At 41.2% G+C, this 15,791-nt stretch overlaps 1 protein-coding gene across 5 annotated transcripts in view; it reads left to right on the top strand.

Annotated features, from left to right (window-relative positions):
- The window catches only part of NHLRC2 (NHL repeat containing 2), an 89,033-nt gene that overhangs the window by 8,800 nt on the left and 64,442 nt on the right, over positions 1-15,791 (top strand). For all 5 annotated transcript variants that reach the window (XM_073354320.2, XM_073354322.2, XM_073354319.2 and 2 more), the window contains exon 3: positions 13,222-13,677. In XM_073354320.2, the coding sequence (XP_073210421.2) occupies positions 13,222-13,677 (456 nt within the window). The remainder of the gene's footprint in view (positions 1-13,221; positions 13,678-15,791) is intronic.

Genomic DNA, 15,791 nt, shown 5'->3' with positions numbered 1-15,791 from the left:
GCTCAAAGCAGGTCCAATCCCCAATTAAATCATCCCAGCCATGGCTTTGTCAAGCCTGACCTTAAAAACTTCTAAGGAAGGAGATTCTACCACCTCCCTAGGTAACGCATTCCAGTGTTTCACCACCCTCCTAGTGAAAAAGTTTTTCCTAATATCCAACCTAAACCTCCCCCACTGCAACTTGAGACCATTACTCCTTGTCCTGTCCTCTTCTACCACTGAGAATAGTCTAAAACCATCCTCTTTGGAACCACCTCTCAGGTAGTTGAAAACAGCTCAAATCCCCCCTCATTCTTCTCTTCTGCGGACTAAACAATCCCAGTTCCGTCAGCCTCTCCTCATAAGTCATGTGTTCCAGACCCCTAATCATTTTTGTTGCCCTTCGCTGGACTCTCTCCAATTTATCCACATCCTTCTTGTAGTGTGGGGCCCAAAACTGGACACAGTACTCCAGATGAGGCCTCACCAATGCCGAATAGAGGGGGACGATCACGTCCCTCGATCTGCTTGCTATGCCCCTACTTATACATCCCAAAATGCCATTGGCCTTCTTGGCAACAAGGGCACGCTGCTGACTCATATCCAGCTTCTCGTCCACTGTCACCCCTAGGTCCTTTTCCGCAGAACTGCTGCCTAGCCATTCGGTCCCTAGTCTGTAACTGTGTATTGGGTTCTTCCGTCCTAAGTGCAGGACCCTGCACTTATCCTTATTGAACCTCATCAGATTTCTTTTGGCCCAATCCTCCAATTTGTCTAGGTCCCTCTGTATCCTATCCCTGCCCTCCAGCGTATCTACCACTCCTCCTAGTTTAGTATCATCCGCAAATTTGCTGAGAGTGCAATCCACACCATCCTCCAGATCATTTATGAAGATATTGAACAAAACCGGCCCCAGGACCGACCCCTGGGGCACTCCACTTGACACCAGCAGCCAACTAGACATGGAGCCATTGATCACTACCCGTTGAGCCCAACGATCTAGCCAACTTTCTACCCACCTTATAGTGCATTCATCCAGCCCATACTTCTTTAACTTGCTGATAAGAATTAGCGTCTTGTAGACCTGACTTTTCAATTGACAGGCATTCTTTATTGCAGATCACTTCTCTCCATTTAGTCCACGTCTTTCCTATTCTGATTATTATAAGTTCGTTGTTGAGTTCACCATTATCCTGTACTCTTGAAGCTAGGTGCTTGTACTGCTGTACCTTTGTTAGAGCCTGACCTCCCCAGACTTAGTCTCATTGTCTTCTTGCAAGGTATCATGGGATCTACAGACCATATATTCTCTTTTATTTATGCTGATTTTCGTGCCGTGTGTGCCCTTGGTTTTCTTTCAGTCTCCCACTTCCTCTTTGCTCTCCTCCATGAGCACTACATCATCTGCAAAAAGCATGCACCAAGGTGCCGCTCTCTGAATGTTTTCTGTAAGTGCATCAGGCATCAATGTGAATAAAAAAGGGCTTAAGTTCCGAGCCTTGATGTTCTCTGACTCTTATTAGAAACTGTTTACTTTGTCTTCTCACTGTGGTAGCAGCACCCCCAGACATGTTCTGGAAGAGTCTGATGCATCCTTCATGTATCTATTTCATTCTAATGCGTCACTGGGATGACTTCTCTCAGAACGTGGTCCTAAGCCTTATCAAGTTCAGTGAATGCCGTGTGCAGCGTTTTCTCTTCTCTCCATATTTTTCCACAAGCAGTCTTATTGCAAAGATAGCATCTAGTGTTGACTGTACTGACATGAGTCAAATCTGATTGTCCTGACCTCTACTGCTCTTTGAAGTCTATTATCAATAACTTTCTCCCAGATCTTCATCATGTGGCTCGTGAATTTAATGCGCAGTAGTTACCACATTCTTGTGTGTAGCCTTTTCTCTTAAATATTGGTGGTAATTTTTTTTTTTTTTTCAGGCATCTTCTCAGTCCTCATGAGGCTATGAAACAGTTATGTCAATATGTTCAGACCTACTTGCCCCAAGCACTTGTGTACTTCTGGTGGTATGCTATTGGGACTGAGAGCTCTGATGTTCCTTATTGCTCAATGCCTCTGCAACTCGAATGACTGGTGCCACCAGATCCTGTCTTGGTTTTATCATTTGGCATGCTTCTCTTAGATTCTCTTCATTCATAATCGGTTCAAAGTTAGTTCTCCACTGTTCCTTAGTCTGTTTCGCATTGATCAGCATATTGCCACTTTGATCTCACTGATGTCTTCAGTTCTCTTATCACAGGTCTTTGCCACTCTGTGTATTTTTCTAAACCCTCCTTCATTTCAAGATGGCTATGTACGCCTTCCATGGCTTTAGGCTTAGTGGCTACCACCTCTTTCTTTGTTGTCTTTTTGGGTATTTTACACTGCTGAAAATCCTCCTGTTGGAGCCTCATTTGTCAAAGTTTAAAACACTTTTTATTTTCTTTCACAGCTTCTTGAACTTCTCATTCCACCACCAGATCTCACTGGGGGAAAAAGGCTTTTGCTTTTGTTTCACAAATAGGCTCTTTGCATGTTCTTAAATTTTGCCTACAATATGATTCCACCATTGATTCTGTTTATTAAAATTATTATTATATTAAATGTTTGAAATTCATGGCTTTATATTAGCATACTAGGGTCCTTAGCACTCGGCTGAATGCCAAGTTGGGGAATTTTTCTGTTCTGTTTTCTTCTGATTATAATAACTTACTTAACTTTCCTAGCACTGTGCCTATTATGGTGAATGTAGGTGCTACTACAATATAAACAATAATAGAGTAATCAAGGTGAGAGATTTCTTAAGTTAGAGAACGAGGGTTTTAGTAGTGGTGACAGTGAAGGAAGATGTGTGTGTGTGTTGATATTAAACAGGAAATTGACTCAAGACTTAGTGATCATTTGAATAAGGAGAAAAGGACCAAGAGAAACATCAGAGTTTGTGAACCTGGGGAGATGAAGAATAAGGCTGGAGAAAGAAGGAAAATAAATTGGAATACTAACCTATTTTATGTAAAATATTCATCTAACATAAAAAATGCAGTAAAAAGTGTGAAGAAAGCTTGGTTTTAAAATAGAAATTTTTTAACAGACATTTTGTTTTTCAAATCTATATGCTTCAGGCTTTAAAAGCATATATAACTTAAAGTTCAGGAGGTTTTAAACTCCATTTGTGTCCCTACAGCCAGCCAGCCACCTGCCCACTCTCAACTGCTGCCCTCTTAGCTCTTAAAGGGTGGGTACAACTCCTTTCATGCTTTACCTTCTGGTGGAAAACCTGAGTCAGGAGTTGGATATGATCTCAGTTTTAGCTTTCTCTTCTAGTAAATAAAACTTTAACGATGCACACCTGCAACTGTAGCTCTGTTGAACTTAGAAAGCAGATGTGTGCTTCAAGAAGAAGAAGAAGAAGAAAAAGTTTTAAAAGGCCTTCTTTGGCCATACTGTTCTCCTTTCAGTAACCTTTCACCAGAAACCTGGGATATTTTTTAAGTTAAACTGTTTCAGTATGTTTCCTAAAATAATCTAAAGATTGACTGCAAGCTAAACAAATTGTTGAATGCAATGATTGGGCCTTCGGGGATTAAGGAATTGGGAAATGAGTCTGAAATAGGAGTTCAGGAAGAGCTCTAGACAGCTTCAAAAAGTCAGAGTTGGACACAAAATGATTTTTAAAAACAATGAAAAGATTTGATGTAGATGGTACAGTGTGTTTCTACTTCTTCTCTCCTAAACTTTTTTAAAACATTCCCCCTGAAAAGATATGTCCAGTAAAATGGAGATAATATTTTAAGAATGTTAAGATATGATTGATTAATGTTAAGATACGATTATTAATGTAGTGCCTCGATGGGCTGATGTTCAGTGTATAAGAAAAACCTTAGAAATGTAGATATAATACCCTATGTGCGTAAGAGTCCAAAACCACTTTGCAAACTATACACATACAGCATCACTGAAATGATGGAGGATGTCAGCCTGGTGGACAACTTGTTTCACAATGGAAGGGGTAGGGGAAGTTTTGGCCATACACCACGGGAAACTTCTGTTCTGACCAAAAGAGATTTGGGATCTTTTAATGTCTACCCCAGCATTTCTGCTCTGCATAGGTATGGGAATGGTACTTCTTCTTCCCACCAGCCAGAGGCTGGGAGGGGTGCTCGACCCCTGCTGTGCCCCAGGTGCAGCACCCACTTCACCCTTTCCCCCAAGGCCACATCCCCACCCTGCCTCTTCTCACCCTGTTCCATCTCCTCTCCCAAGGCACCCGCCTTTGCTCCTCTCCCTCCCCTCCAGCGCCTCCTGCATGCCACAAAACAGCCAATCGTGCCACAAAACAGCCAATTTTGATTTACCTGAGTGCTTTGCCCTGCTATAGGGTTCCACCACTGCTTGTGACAAAAAATAGCTTCGGGTAGGCAGCTCACAGGGAGATGGTGGCTTAATGCCTAGAAGTTTCCCTGCTGAAGAGGTTTGCAGAAGACAGGCTGGGAGGGGGGGGTTCAAACTGTGGGCCATTTTAAGCGGCCTGCGAGCTCCCGCTGGGGAGCAGAGTCTGGGGCTTTCCCAGCAGGGCGCAGGGTCAGGGGCCGCACCACGGCTCCCGGAAGCCGCAGCATAGCCCCGCTCCAATGGCCCCCTCTATCGCTTCAGTGGGAACTGCAGAGGCAGTGCCTGTGAATGGAGCGGCGCGCAGAGCTTTCTGGTTACGCTGCCGCATAGGAGCCGGAGAAGGGACATGCCGCTGCTTCCGGGAGCCGCTTGAAGTAAGTGCCGCTGGGAGCCTGCACCCCTGAGCCTCTCCCCACACCTCCACTCCCTCCCCCAGCCCTGACCCCCTCCTGCCCTCCAAACCTCTCGATCCCAGCTTGGAACACCCTCTTACACCCCAAACTCCTCGTTCCCAGCTCCACCCCAGCCCAGAACCCCCTCCTGCACCCTGAACTCCTAATTTCTGGCCCCACCCCAGAGCCCGCACCCCCAACCACAGCCCTCACTACCACCACCCCCCTCATCCCAACCCCAAATTTGTGAGCATTCATGGCCCGCCGTACAATTTCTATTCCCAGATGTGGCCCTCGGGCCATAAAGTTTGCCCACCCCTGAGATTGGCAGACCAGAAGTGAGAAACTTGCTCTATGAAGGGGGGCAGTGATGACTAGGGATAATGGGTTAGGGGAAGGAGAGCTGTTTCCAGAGAAGGGATGGAAAAGGTGACAGAACAGTGAGGGTGGCAGGTTGGTGCAGGTTGGTGGTGAGAGTGAGAAGAAACAGGAGCTGAATTTACTTGTCTCCCATTCCTTACTTTGTAAGAGTGAAAATACTTGGTGTTTCTGTGGCTTAATGTATGATTTGGATATTTGAAGGCACACTGCCTTTTCCCTTCTGCTTTACTACTACTGGAAACAAGCATTAATGGCCACATAAACATGCATGGGAGTATCTTTTTTCAAATTATTGTACTGTACACTAACTTCAGAGTATTTTTTGACATTCTAACGTTTATTTTATGATCGCATGGTGCAAGTACCATCTTAGCATACAACAGTATGATACCAGAATGATGGAACTTTAGCAATATGCTGCTGTGACATTAGATGCCTGAACACAAGAAGCTGTTGTTTTAGGATGATCAGAAACATCAAATCTATCTACGTGCACATACACACTTTTATTATATGGATCTTCAATGGGTTTGTCTCAAAATAAAGCTCACTTTTTCCATTGGACTAAATGCCACACGAGGTCTTTATCGGATGGGTTTTTGCTCGTATCTGTAGCAGCACTATTTCTGTTTTCAGAGTGGCATTCAGTCCGTTATTTTAAACCCTGGGGCATATTCAGTTCATGTTATCAGTAGACCAGAAATTGCCTGTTGGATTTCTATAAGAAATACTTTTTAATATTCATAAACAGTTTGGCAGAGGCCCAAATTTGTGCTTTTGTATAATCCTTGAAACTAAGGTTTTAATCTGGGGTGTATGGCAACACATTCATCAGTTCATACAATAGTGTGCACAATTTAGATTAAATTGGCTTTTAAAAAGAAAAAACCCAAATCTCCTATGGGCTCACATATTGTAGGATATATTTAAATCCGATGCAGATTAAAAATTATTGAAATAACTAACTTTCTTAGATTCCTACCACAAAACCATTTATGTTATTTAAAATTATATGAAGGCAGGAACTGTGTAGCAAAAATAACAACTTTAGCTTGGCAGCCATCTTTACAGAGCAAATCCAGTGAGCAGTAACAGTAAAAAATGCATTGTAGCAGAAACTTACTTTTTCTGGAACAGGAGACAGAAAACCATATTGTATTTGTGTATGCTGAGTTCCTTTTTTGTAGCAAGAAGGGAAGGGATTGCCTTTTTTATCTCATAGTACATCAAAAAGGGGGAACAGTTAATTTCTCTCATTATTTATGTGGCACCATAATTGTACATGACACTGTAGAGTGGATGGAATGTGCTCAATAGCTAACAGAATCATGCTTCAAAGATAGAGACATTACAAAATAATACAGAACATACAAAACAAAGAGTGGAGCTTTAATGCTTTGCATGCTAAATGGGTCCTTAGAATCTTTGAATTAGGAACTGGAGCGAACTGGATGTACATTAACCATAATTCCAGATGTTTTGAATGCTGGGAAGAAAACATGGTGTTACTATTTACTTTTGGGGGAATTCTGTGCCACTGTGCAATGCAGAATTTTGCAGAAATTAATGTTGTGCACACAGAATTTCCTTTCCCCCCCACAGAAATGGGCCGCAGAGATGTTGGCTGCCACTAGGGGATGCTGGACCTGGCAAACCCCAGCTCATAAATAAAAGACAAGGCGGGGGGGAGTGGGCGGGAACGGGAGGTTTTCCAGCAGTTGCTGTTTCCAGCATGTCCTGAAGGAGGGTGACCGCGACGTGCAGGAAACTCCAAGCAAGCCCAGGACCCAGCATCAGGCTGTTTCTTCCTCTGGATCCCTGGGTTCTAGGAGATAGGATCTGTGAGTGTCTTGGCTGGGGCAGCCCACAGCTGGGCTCTGAAGCATAGAGGATATGAGTCTCTGGGCTGGGGAGGGGGACCCTGCAGCTGGCCTCTGGTGGGTAGGGGTAGGTGGTGAGAGTGTGTGTGAGCTGGGGGGGGGGGGGGGCGGGAGGGCTGCAGTTCACTTCTGGGGGAAGAATGTGTGGGCTGGGGGGGGGCTGCAATTGGGCTCTGCGGAGGGGGGCTGCAGCTGGGCTCTGGAGGGGGAGAGGGAGGGAAGGAGAATGTCTGGGCCGGAGGGGAAAAGTGAGGAAGAGAATGATTTTGAGAGAAAAGAGTAACTTCCTTTAGACCAGTGGTTCTCAAACTTTTGTACTGGTGACCCCTTTCACACAGAAAGCTTCTGAGTGCAGACCCTCCCCCCTCTTATAAATTAAAAACATTTTTATATTTAATATATTTAACACCATTATAAATGCAGGAGGCAAAGCGTGGTTTGGGATGGAGGCTGACAGCTCGCAACCGCCCATGTAATAACCTCACGACCCCATGAGAAGTCCCGAACCCCAGTTTGAGACGTACTGGACCAAATTCACTGTTGGTATAACTGCACTGACTTAATTGAACTTGCTCCCATTTATGCCTGTAGTGAATTTGTTCATTGGATGGAAGGTGGTGGCAAGACATCGAAGAAGAGTGATCAGAGAGGGCAAATGGAGATGTAGAACTGGACATAGATCACAGGTGGATAAATATTTGAGAATAATTATTGTAGAGGTGGATAGCTGAATCAATAAGAGCTGATCAAATGAGTTTAGGATATAAGTGTAGAGGTAGAAAAGACAAGGACCTAGGATGGAATACTGTAGAATTCAGCTGCAGGGCTTTGGAGCTGTGCTCCGGCTCCACTCCAGCTCCAGGCAAAAACCTGCAGCTCCACTGGTCTGGAGCTGCTCCGCACTCCAACTCTGGGCTCCGCTCCAAAGCCGTGGTAGAATTCCAGCTAAGACACCTGGTAGTAATACTCTTTCACTACTGATGCTCAATTGTAATTAATTTTGGTTTCTGTTGAAATGAAGGCGCTATTCTGTTGAGAGTATTATTAATGGAAACTCTATAGATTTGTTGTAGACATTACAATGTTTGAGTGAGAATTTATTGTCGAACATTATTTTTTAACCACAACCTAAAATACAAAACAATTCAAAGCTCTTTTATTCTACTACGTGAGGACTCTGAAGTGTGTTGCAGAAATCAAATTGAAAGGAAAATCTGATAGTTGCCACTGTCTTTAAAAACTTGTTTTTTAGGTTTTAGTTTATTAATACAAGACATGTTGTGTATTTACAGTTTCATTTATGATGATATTCTGTCAACACTGTATAACAGAAGGGAAAGGAAACATTCTTCTGAGAAGTTCTATGTGAGGTGCTGAAAGGTTGACGTAACTTGTGTAAAGATTTTAAAAAATCAGTCTGTCAGTATAAAGTATAAACTAAGCTTGTTTTTTCACAAAGAAAGATTGATTTAATCCTTGGCATACGTATTTCAGTGCCTTGGACCTACACTGCTGTATACAGAAAGTCAGTTTTCAAATGTTATCTGAAAGTTTCATTGCTTAGTGGTTTTAAACACTTCCATGTTTTTCCACATCTTAAAATTATTATATTAATTTGTGATTATTCAAACAGTTTTTTAAAAAAACTGACAACGAAACAAGCATTCACCTTTGCAGAAATTACTTTAATACAGTACAGAGCTGTACTTTGATTTAATGCCTAGTTTATCTGTATTATTTTCCTGTTTGTTTCATTTGTTTCATATTACATAACATACTGTGCAAATTATACACAGGCTAATTGTAAAGATTTCCTAAGCATACACTGTATTAAAAATGGGCTGGAAGAATAGATCAGACACACAGTTATCTATGAATATTTGAAGACTATGTTCAGTAGTCAGAGAGAGTTCAGTGTGGTACAAAAAGGGTTAAAATGGAGTAAGTGGTTGAAATCACAAAAAGGAAAACGAGGCTGAAAAAACTCCTAATGGTAAGATCTGCTGTACTGTAGACTAGTCACCTGTGAGGACTGTGGAAAACCCTATTATATGAGACATTTAAAGTAAGACTGGACAACGTACTAGAAAACATATTAAGAATGGCCATACTGGATCAGACCAGTGGTCTGTCCAGCCCAGTATCGTGTCTTCTGACAGTGACCAATGCCAGATGCTTCAGAGGGAATGAACAGAACAGGGCACTTATCGAGTGATCCATCCATCCCCTGCTGAAGGAAACTATCCTGCAATGGCAAGTAGAAGGAGTAGGGCTCTGATTCTGAAATCAGATCTGTGCAGTTAGACACTTACCCAATGGAGTTTCCCATGGGTCTATATCAGTGCTGCAGCTGGGAGCACGTCTCCCAACTCAGGTAGACAGACACGTGCTAGCTCTGCACTGGCTAGCACACTAAAAATAACTGTGTGGATGTTGTGGCAGGGCAGTGGCTTGGGTTAGCCACCCTAGTTCAACCCCTGGCAGTCAGGTGGGCTTGGACTGAGGCTGCTAGCCCAAGCCACTGCCCACCACAACATCCACGCTTACTTTTAGTATGGTAGTTGAGCAAAGCTAGCACAAGAGTTTGTCTACCCAGGCAGGGAGGGATGCTCCCAGCTGCAGCGTTGACATACCTACTGACTTCAGTATTCTCGGACTAAAAACTTAAAAATGTGTTTCAGTGGAGTCCAATAAATTCCTTCCTCCCACCTACCCAGAAACATGGACTTTACAAAATATTCCTCCCTGCCAACTCTTTCGTTATTTACTATCACTCCACCTGATTTACCACCACTGTATAATACAATTATAGTTTAAGAAGCAAAGTGACATCTATATTCAGGTAGTATACACATTTCTATTCAAAGGAATCGGTTTTGTTTCTTTAACACTTTCCCTTTTACCTGTTAGACTGAAATTTTGGCAGGTGTTCAGTGTGCAAGAACTTCTTAAAATCTGAGTCAAACGTTTCAACCATTTTCCAGAATGAAAAATATTTTCCCATTATTTAAAAAAAAAAAACACATGCAAGCTAGAAACTTGAAATCTTGGCAGGGAGTTGGTGTCTTGGTCGCTAGGATGTGCCTTTGCGTGGACTGGTGATTTGTCAATGGTATAAGAGTTTAAAAACATGTTTGTGTGTTTTGTGCATGCACGAGCATGCTTGATTGATTGTTACACAATATATTCACAAGGAGAGAGAGAGGAGATGCGGGAGGGGCAATAGCCTATCCGCTTCTATTCACCCGACCCCACCCCACCCATGGCTCCCACCCAAGCACTACAGGAAGTCTTCATACTGTCGACCTATAGTACCAGTTTGACAAATTTACTCAGGTCCTTCAGATTAAGTCCTATCTGGTGAACCACAGAGAATTCACCTGAGAAGCAAACTGCTTCATAATCAAAGTTGGTAGCTCTGCTCTTGAAGTAATTTCATTTGCCATTCCCCCTCTCCCTGCTCCTGTTTATAATGGCTAGGAGTATGGATGAGCCTTGAAACTGAAGGCTCAGCACAGAGACACTCAATCCTGAGTGCTACTCTCTCCTAAAGGAATAATACAAATTGGAAGTGGGGTGCTTGGAATCTCTGGTGTCATAAACTTTTTCTGTATGCATGATCAAAAGAAAAGTTGACATCAGATGAAGAAAAGAATACAAAAAATGGTCAATTATCTTGAATTTGGCCCTTCGTGCTCCACTCTGGCAAGGAATGGATGGATGGGGAGGGTACTATGCGCAGCCTGCAATGGAGCAGGGAGTGGACTCTAGAACGGACAGTGGGGACTGGTCAGTGCCCTGGGGCATGGGGTTCCCCGATCCTCCACTGCAAAACAGCACACCCAAAGCCCTCCCCCGGCAACCAAGTTGGAGAGGATAGTTCGATGCATGCTGGCGGGGGGTTCCCAATACTCCCCAGTGCAAAATAGCATGCACATACCCCTCTGCCTGCAAGCCAGACGATGAGAAAGGGAGGAGGAAACCTTCCGGCTGAGCCTCTGCTGCTCTCCCAACCCCAACTTTTTCCCCCTCCCCTCAAAAATCTCTCTTCCAAACCCTAACTCCAAACTCTCCCTACACATGCTCTCCATGCAGGCTCTATCAGGCAGGGCAAGTGGATGGGGTTGTGTGCCCTGGAGCTGTGCTGAAAGGCCAGGGTTGGGAAGGGAGTGGAAAGATACAGTTTGGGAGGGACAATGCCCCTACACGCCCCCCCAGTCTCCACTCCCTGGATGTGACATCACAACATGACAAACATTGCTCTTATGTGGTAGCTATGTTCCTGTTACCAAGTGGACAATTCACAGTAGGGAAAGTCTTCTCAACGGAAATATTGCTCATAAGCGGCGGTTGCTCTTACAAGGTGTTGCTGCAAACAAGGGTCTATTGTACTTGGATACCAAGGTTGAGAGATTCCAGATATTATTTATGGTTCCAGAACACTTACACTATTCAGAAGCATGAGTGATCTTGGAAAAGTACTGGCTATATTATGCTTTGCCAGGGTTTTCCATTGTATTAAGAATTCTGATTTCTTATCAAGTAGTAGCTTTATACAACTGCCTAGTTGATGTAATTTTGCTCCATTCAAGAAAAGGAATGGGAGACTAAATGGGATCATAGCTGTGAGCAGCGCAATCTGGGAAACAGACAGATTCCAGAACTTGTCTGAACCACAATCCCAGACTATCTGATCTGTTCCACTCAGATCTGTAAGGTTAGGAAGAACAGAGTTCATGAATTACTTATGTATAACATAAAAATATAGTTATGGCTAATAGCACTCTAGAACTTTACTAAGAAAGATTAGGAAATATCATTATGTCACATGCACAGTTAAATTCCTTTAATATAACAGCATAATCTCTCACCAAAACACAATATAAAACCTTAAATAGGATGTACCACTCCAAATAGTACTGTGCTTTCACCTCTGTTCTAACTACAAACAACGTGGGACTGTGTGTGCCTTTTATGTAATATATATAGTTGTGTCCTGAAATTTAAAAGTATGCAGAAATGATATAGGTAAAGGTATACAATGAACCTTGGACACTAATATCGATTAATCCTTCTGAGACAGTTCTGGTTTCTCCTTGCCAAAGTATGGTAAATAGAAAATTAAATAGTCTCGGCTTTGTTCCTTGGAAGATTACTAAAAGGTGAAGTGAAGCTTCTTTCTCTTACTTTCTGGCAGGAGAGCAGCAGCGTCCATAAGTGCCAAGTGTAATAGAATTAAATAAACTTAACCTTTATCATGAAAAGAAAATTAACTAGAAATGAAAAACTTGCTTTGAATTTTATGAAAGCAGAGAAAAAGTAGACAAGGAACTTGAGGAAGGTGACTAGCTGATTGTTTCCATCTTATTTATGGATGACCTAGGGTGGCTGCTGGTGTACATTACTTGAATTATAATAATACTTTTCACTTATATAGCACCTTTTCTCTTAGGATATCAAGGCTGTTATCCCCTCTGTTTCTTATGGGGAAAATCAGAGGCAGTTTGGGTTCTTTAGCTGATTTCTAAGACTCTGTAATAGTCCTCCCTAAAATGAAGTACATGAAAAGTTTCATATCTGGCTTGTCATAAGCACTATTTATTATACTGATGTGTTTCTAATGTTTGTTGAAACACTGAATGTTACAGTATCTCAATCTCCAACTATTTCATGGTAACTTTGAAAGAATTATTTATATCCTACTTACTAGTTCCAGATTTCTGTGGTAAGTTTGATTACCAGTTTTAGAATGTAGTTTTCCATTACTGTATTTTTCTAAAGCAGAAAAGCTGTGCAGTAGAATTAAAAGTAATATGTTGATGAAATGAACACTTGAGAAAATTTTAAATTTCAGTGGAACCATTAGCATCTCCATATTATTACTTGTGAAGGGGACCAACCAAATAAAAAAAAATTTTTTGATGCACTAAATCTTAACCAGCTTGGGAAGTAATAGCATCTAAACTGTACTGAAATCTTACTTGTAAACCATAGTATTTAGTATTAATGGATAGATTGTGCAGCCATTACTGTATTGAGCTGTGATCTTTATTTTATTTAACTTATATCACACCTCTTTCACTTTGTAATGAAGTCAGTCATGTTGTGATTTAGGACTGTACTTCGTTTTTAATCTCTTATTCAAACTCTTATTCAGATGCAGGCATGTTTCAGTGCAAGACTCTTTTATTTTTGCTTTCAGATGGTCTTCTTGTTGTTGGTGTCCATTCAGCGAAGTTCCCAAATGAAAAGGTTCTCAATAACATTAAAAGTGCTGTTCTTAGATATAACATTACCCACCCTGTGGTAAATGATGCTGATGCAACACTTTGGCATGAGCTGGAAGTGTCTTGCTGGCCAACTCTGGTCATTCTTGGGCCTCGTGGAAATATGCTGTTTTCTCTTGTTGGAGAGGGACACAAAGATAAATTATTTTTATTTACTTCTATTGCTCTGAAGTTCTACAAAGAGAAAGGACAAATCACAGATAACAAAATTGGAATAAAATTGTACAGAGACTCTCTGCCTTCTTCTCCCTTGCTGTTTCCTGGCAAAGTGACTGTAGACAATTCAGGAAATAGACTCGTGATAGCAGATACCGGACATCACAGGATTTTGGTTGTCAGGAAAAATGGGCAAATCCTACACACCATTGGAGGTAAGATTTACATTAATTTCTCAGAATCATGTTATTTTAGAGCATAGCCTTTTCAGAGAAGTTCTGCATTCTTTGTGTTCAGCGCTCAGCATATTGTAGACATTTGAAAATAATTACTGATTTTTTTTCAACTATTTTGTTTAAGCATTTTGCTTACAACTCCCTTTTAAATATTTTTTTTGGATAGTAAAATAACTTTAAGAACAAATCTGTGTGAGAGACTCTATGAATACACTTGTTTAAGGTGCCTCATGTTTCTAATTGTTAGAGTAATTTTGACATTTTTATATTAATTTCAACATGCAGTACAGATAGCAGAGTATAGAATCTGCCCAGACAATTACTAGTTATAGATCGCTTTGTGTACATGGTGCTGTACATCTAAATAGCAGGTACTCTGTCGCTCCTTCCCTGACACCGCAAAGACAGAATCCACTGCAAGGGAGTGGGTGAGCCAGGGAGATGAGGCGAGACACAAACACCTCCCTCAGTCCACTGAAAATGCAATACTGATGAACCCTTTCTTATTAGTGGAATCCTGAGGCCTGCTGCTAACTCGGGATTCCCTAGGAGCATTGCTCTTTAACAATCTCATGTAGTGTCTGCAACAAATTAATTGAAGTCTTGAACTGTTGTATAGAAACCTAAAAGTCTAGAAATTGACTAGAAATAATTGTCAAACTGCCTAGTCCTTTTTTCCTAACAAAGCAAGAATGCAAAAGTAACATACTGCATAGTGAGAAGTAAACTACATATTTAAATTTAGTTACTAAGATAGCCTGGGTAGCAAAGGTAATTTTTAATGTCTCTTTAAAAGTGTTCAGCTTTCTCTTTTGTTCACCACACAGACCTAATCGTTCTTCTGCACCTCTTATATGCATTTTTTGTTATAATCTTACATAAAAAAAGTGAACAGTGATTGCATCTTATAGGTTCTTTTGGTCATATCTATATTAAACGTATACCTGTTATAACACCTCAATTACAAGCCGTCCTACTGACAACCACTATTGACAAATTTTTTTATGGGTCTGATGCAAAACCATTAAAGTCAAAGGAAAGTTTCCCATTGACATCAGTGAGTTTTTCACCAGGCCCTCTGTGTATATATGGGTTATTTCAATTCATCTGCCATTGAATAACACCTGCTTCGTTGTAGGATGTTGCAGTTACTAAAACAGTGCCAGCAATACTACAGTTTTTAAAACAGGAACCTTATTAGTTGAATGACAGCAGATTAAGTAGGCAGAACATAATTATCCAAGTAAAAAATCTGATCAGGACACCAGCATTAGCACCTTCCACAACAGCAGAGGTTTTATGTGAATTCTTATGACCAGTACGATGGCGTTTCTAACAGCAAGGTGTTCCTTAATATGATGTTGGGTTAGCCATTCAATAGTGATTCAAAGGAAAGAGTACTATCTATTTTAATTAATAAGACCACTTATCCCATCCTGTGCAGTCTCTGAGAGGTCTTGCATCCAAGTACTTTTTGAGCTTGATTCTGCATAAATAATTAAATTTGGCATTGTCACATCCTGTATTTGCTATCTGTAAACCCTAAACTGTCATCTTACAATTTATATGTAAAAGTTAATAGTAATTTGTTTATTTTAGTGACTCAGTAAAAGAGTTGTGGGCAGAAAACAATGTAGCAAAGATTATAATTCAGTAATAAGTGTTGGTATCCACTAAGGTTAAAATAACTGAATTTGCGTCATAGATCGTGATGCAAACTTAATAAAGTCTAAATGTCTTCCTGTGACAGCTGCCGCTAATTCATTTTACAGTATATTCTGTCTCTCATTGTAAGATATGATACTTACGTTTACAGTTTTTTATGTAGATCATGATGCTCTTCTCTCTCCTTATCGTGCTGTCTAGAAGGCTAACTAGATGCATTCTTCATGCTGCCCTTTACATGCAGTTCAATACCTCTTTGTTGCTAGTAATTACTGATCAAGAACTATTTTTGCTAGCTGAAAATTACCTTGATTTGCAGCTTATCCAGAACACTAAATAATTGAAGTAAATAAAAATAATGAAGTTAAAATGTTTGTAGCTAATTTGCTTTGATGTAGCCAGGATTAAAATACTGAGAGATGGCTTTT

Source organism: Lepidochelys kempii, chromosome 7 (genome assembly GCF_965140285.1).
Source record: "Lepidochelys kempii isolate rLepKem1 chromosome 7, rLepKem1.hap1, whole genome shotgun sequence".
In the NCBI taxonomy this organism is placed as follows: Eukaryota; Metazoa; Chordata; order Testudines; family Cheloniidae; genus Lepidochelys; species Lepidochelys kempii.
This window is presented reverse-complemented; position numbering and strand designations above follow the sequence as displayed.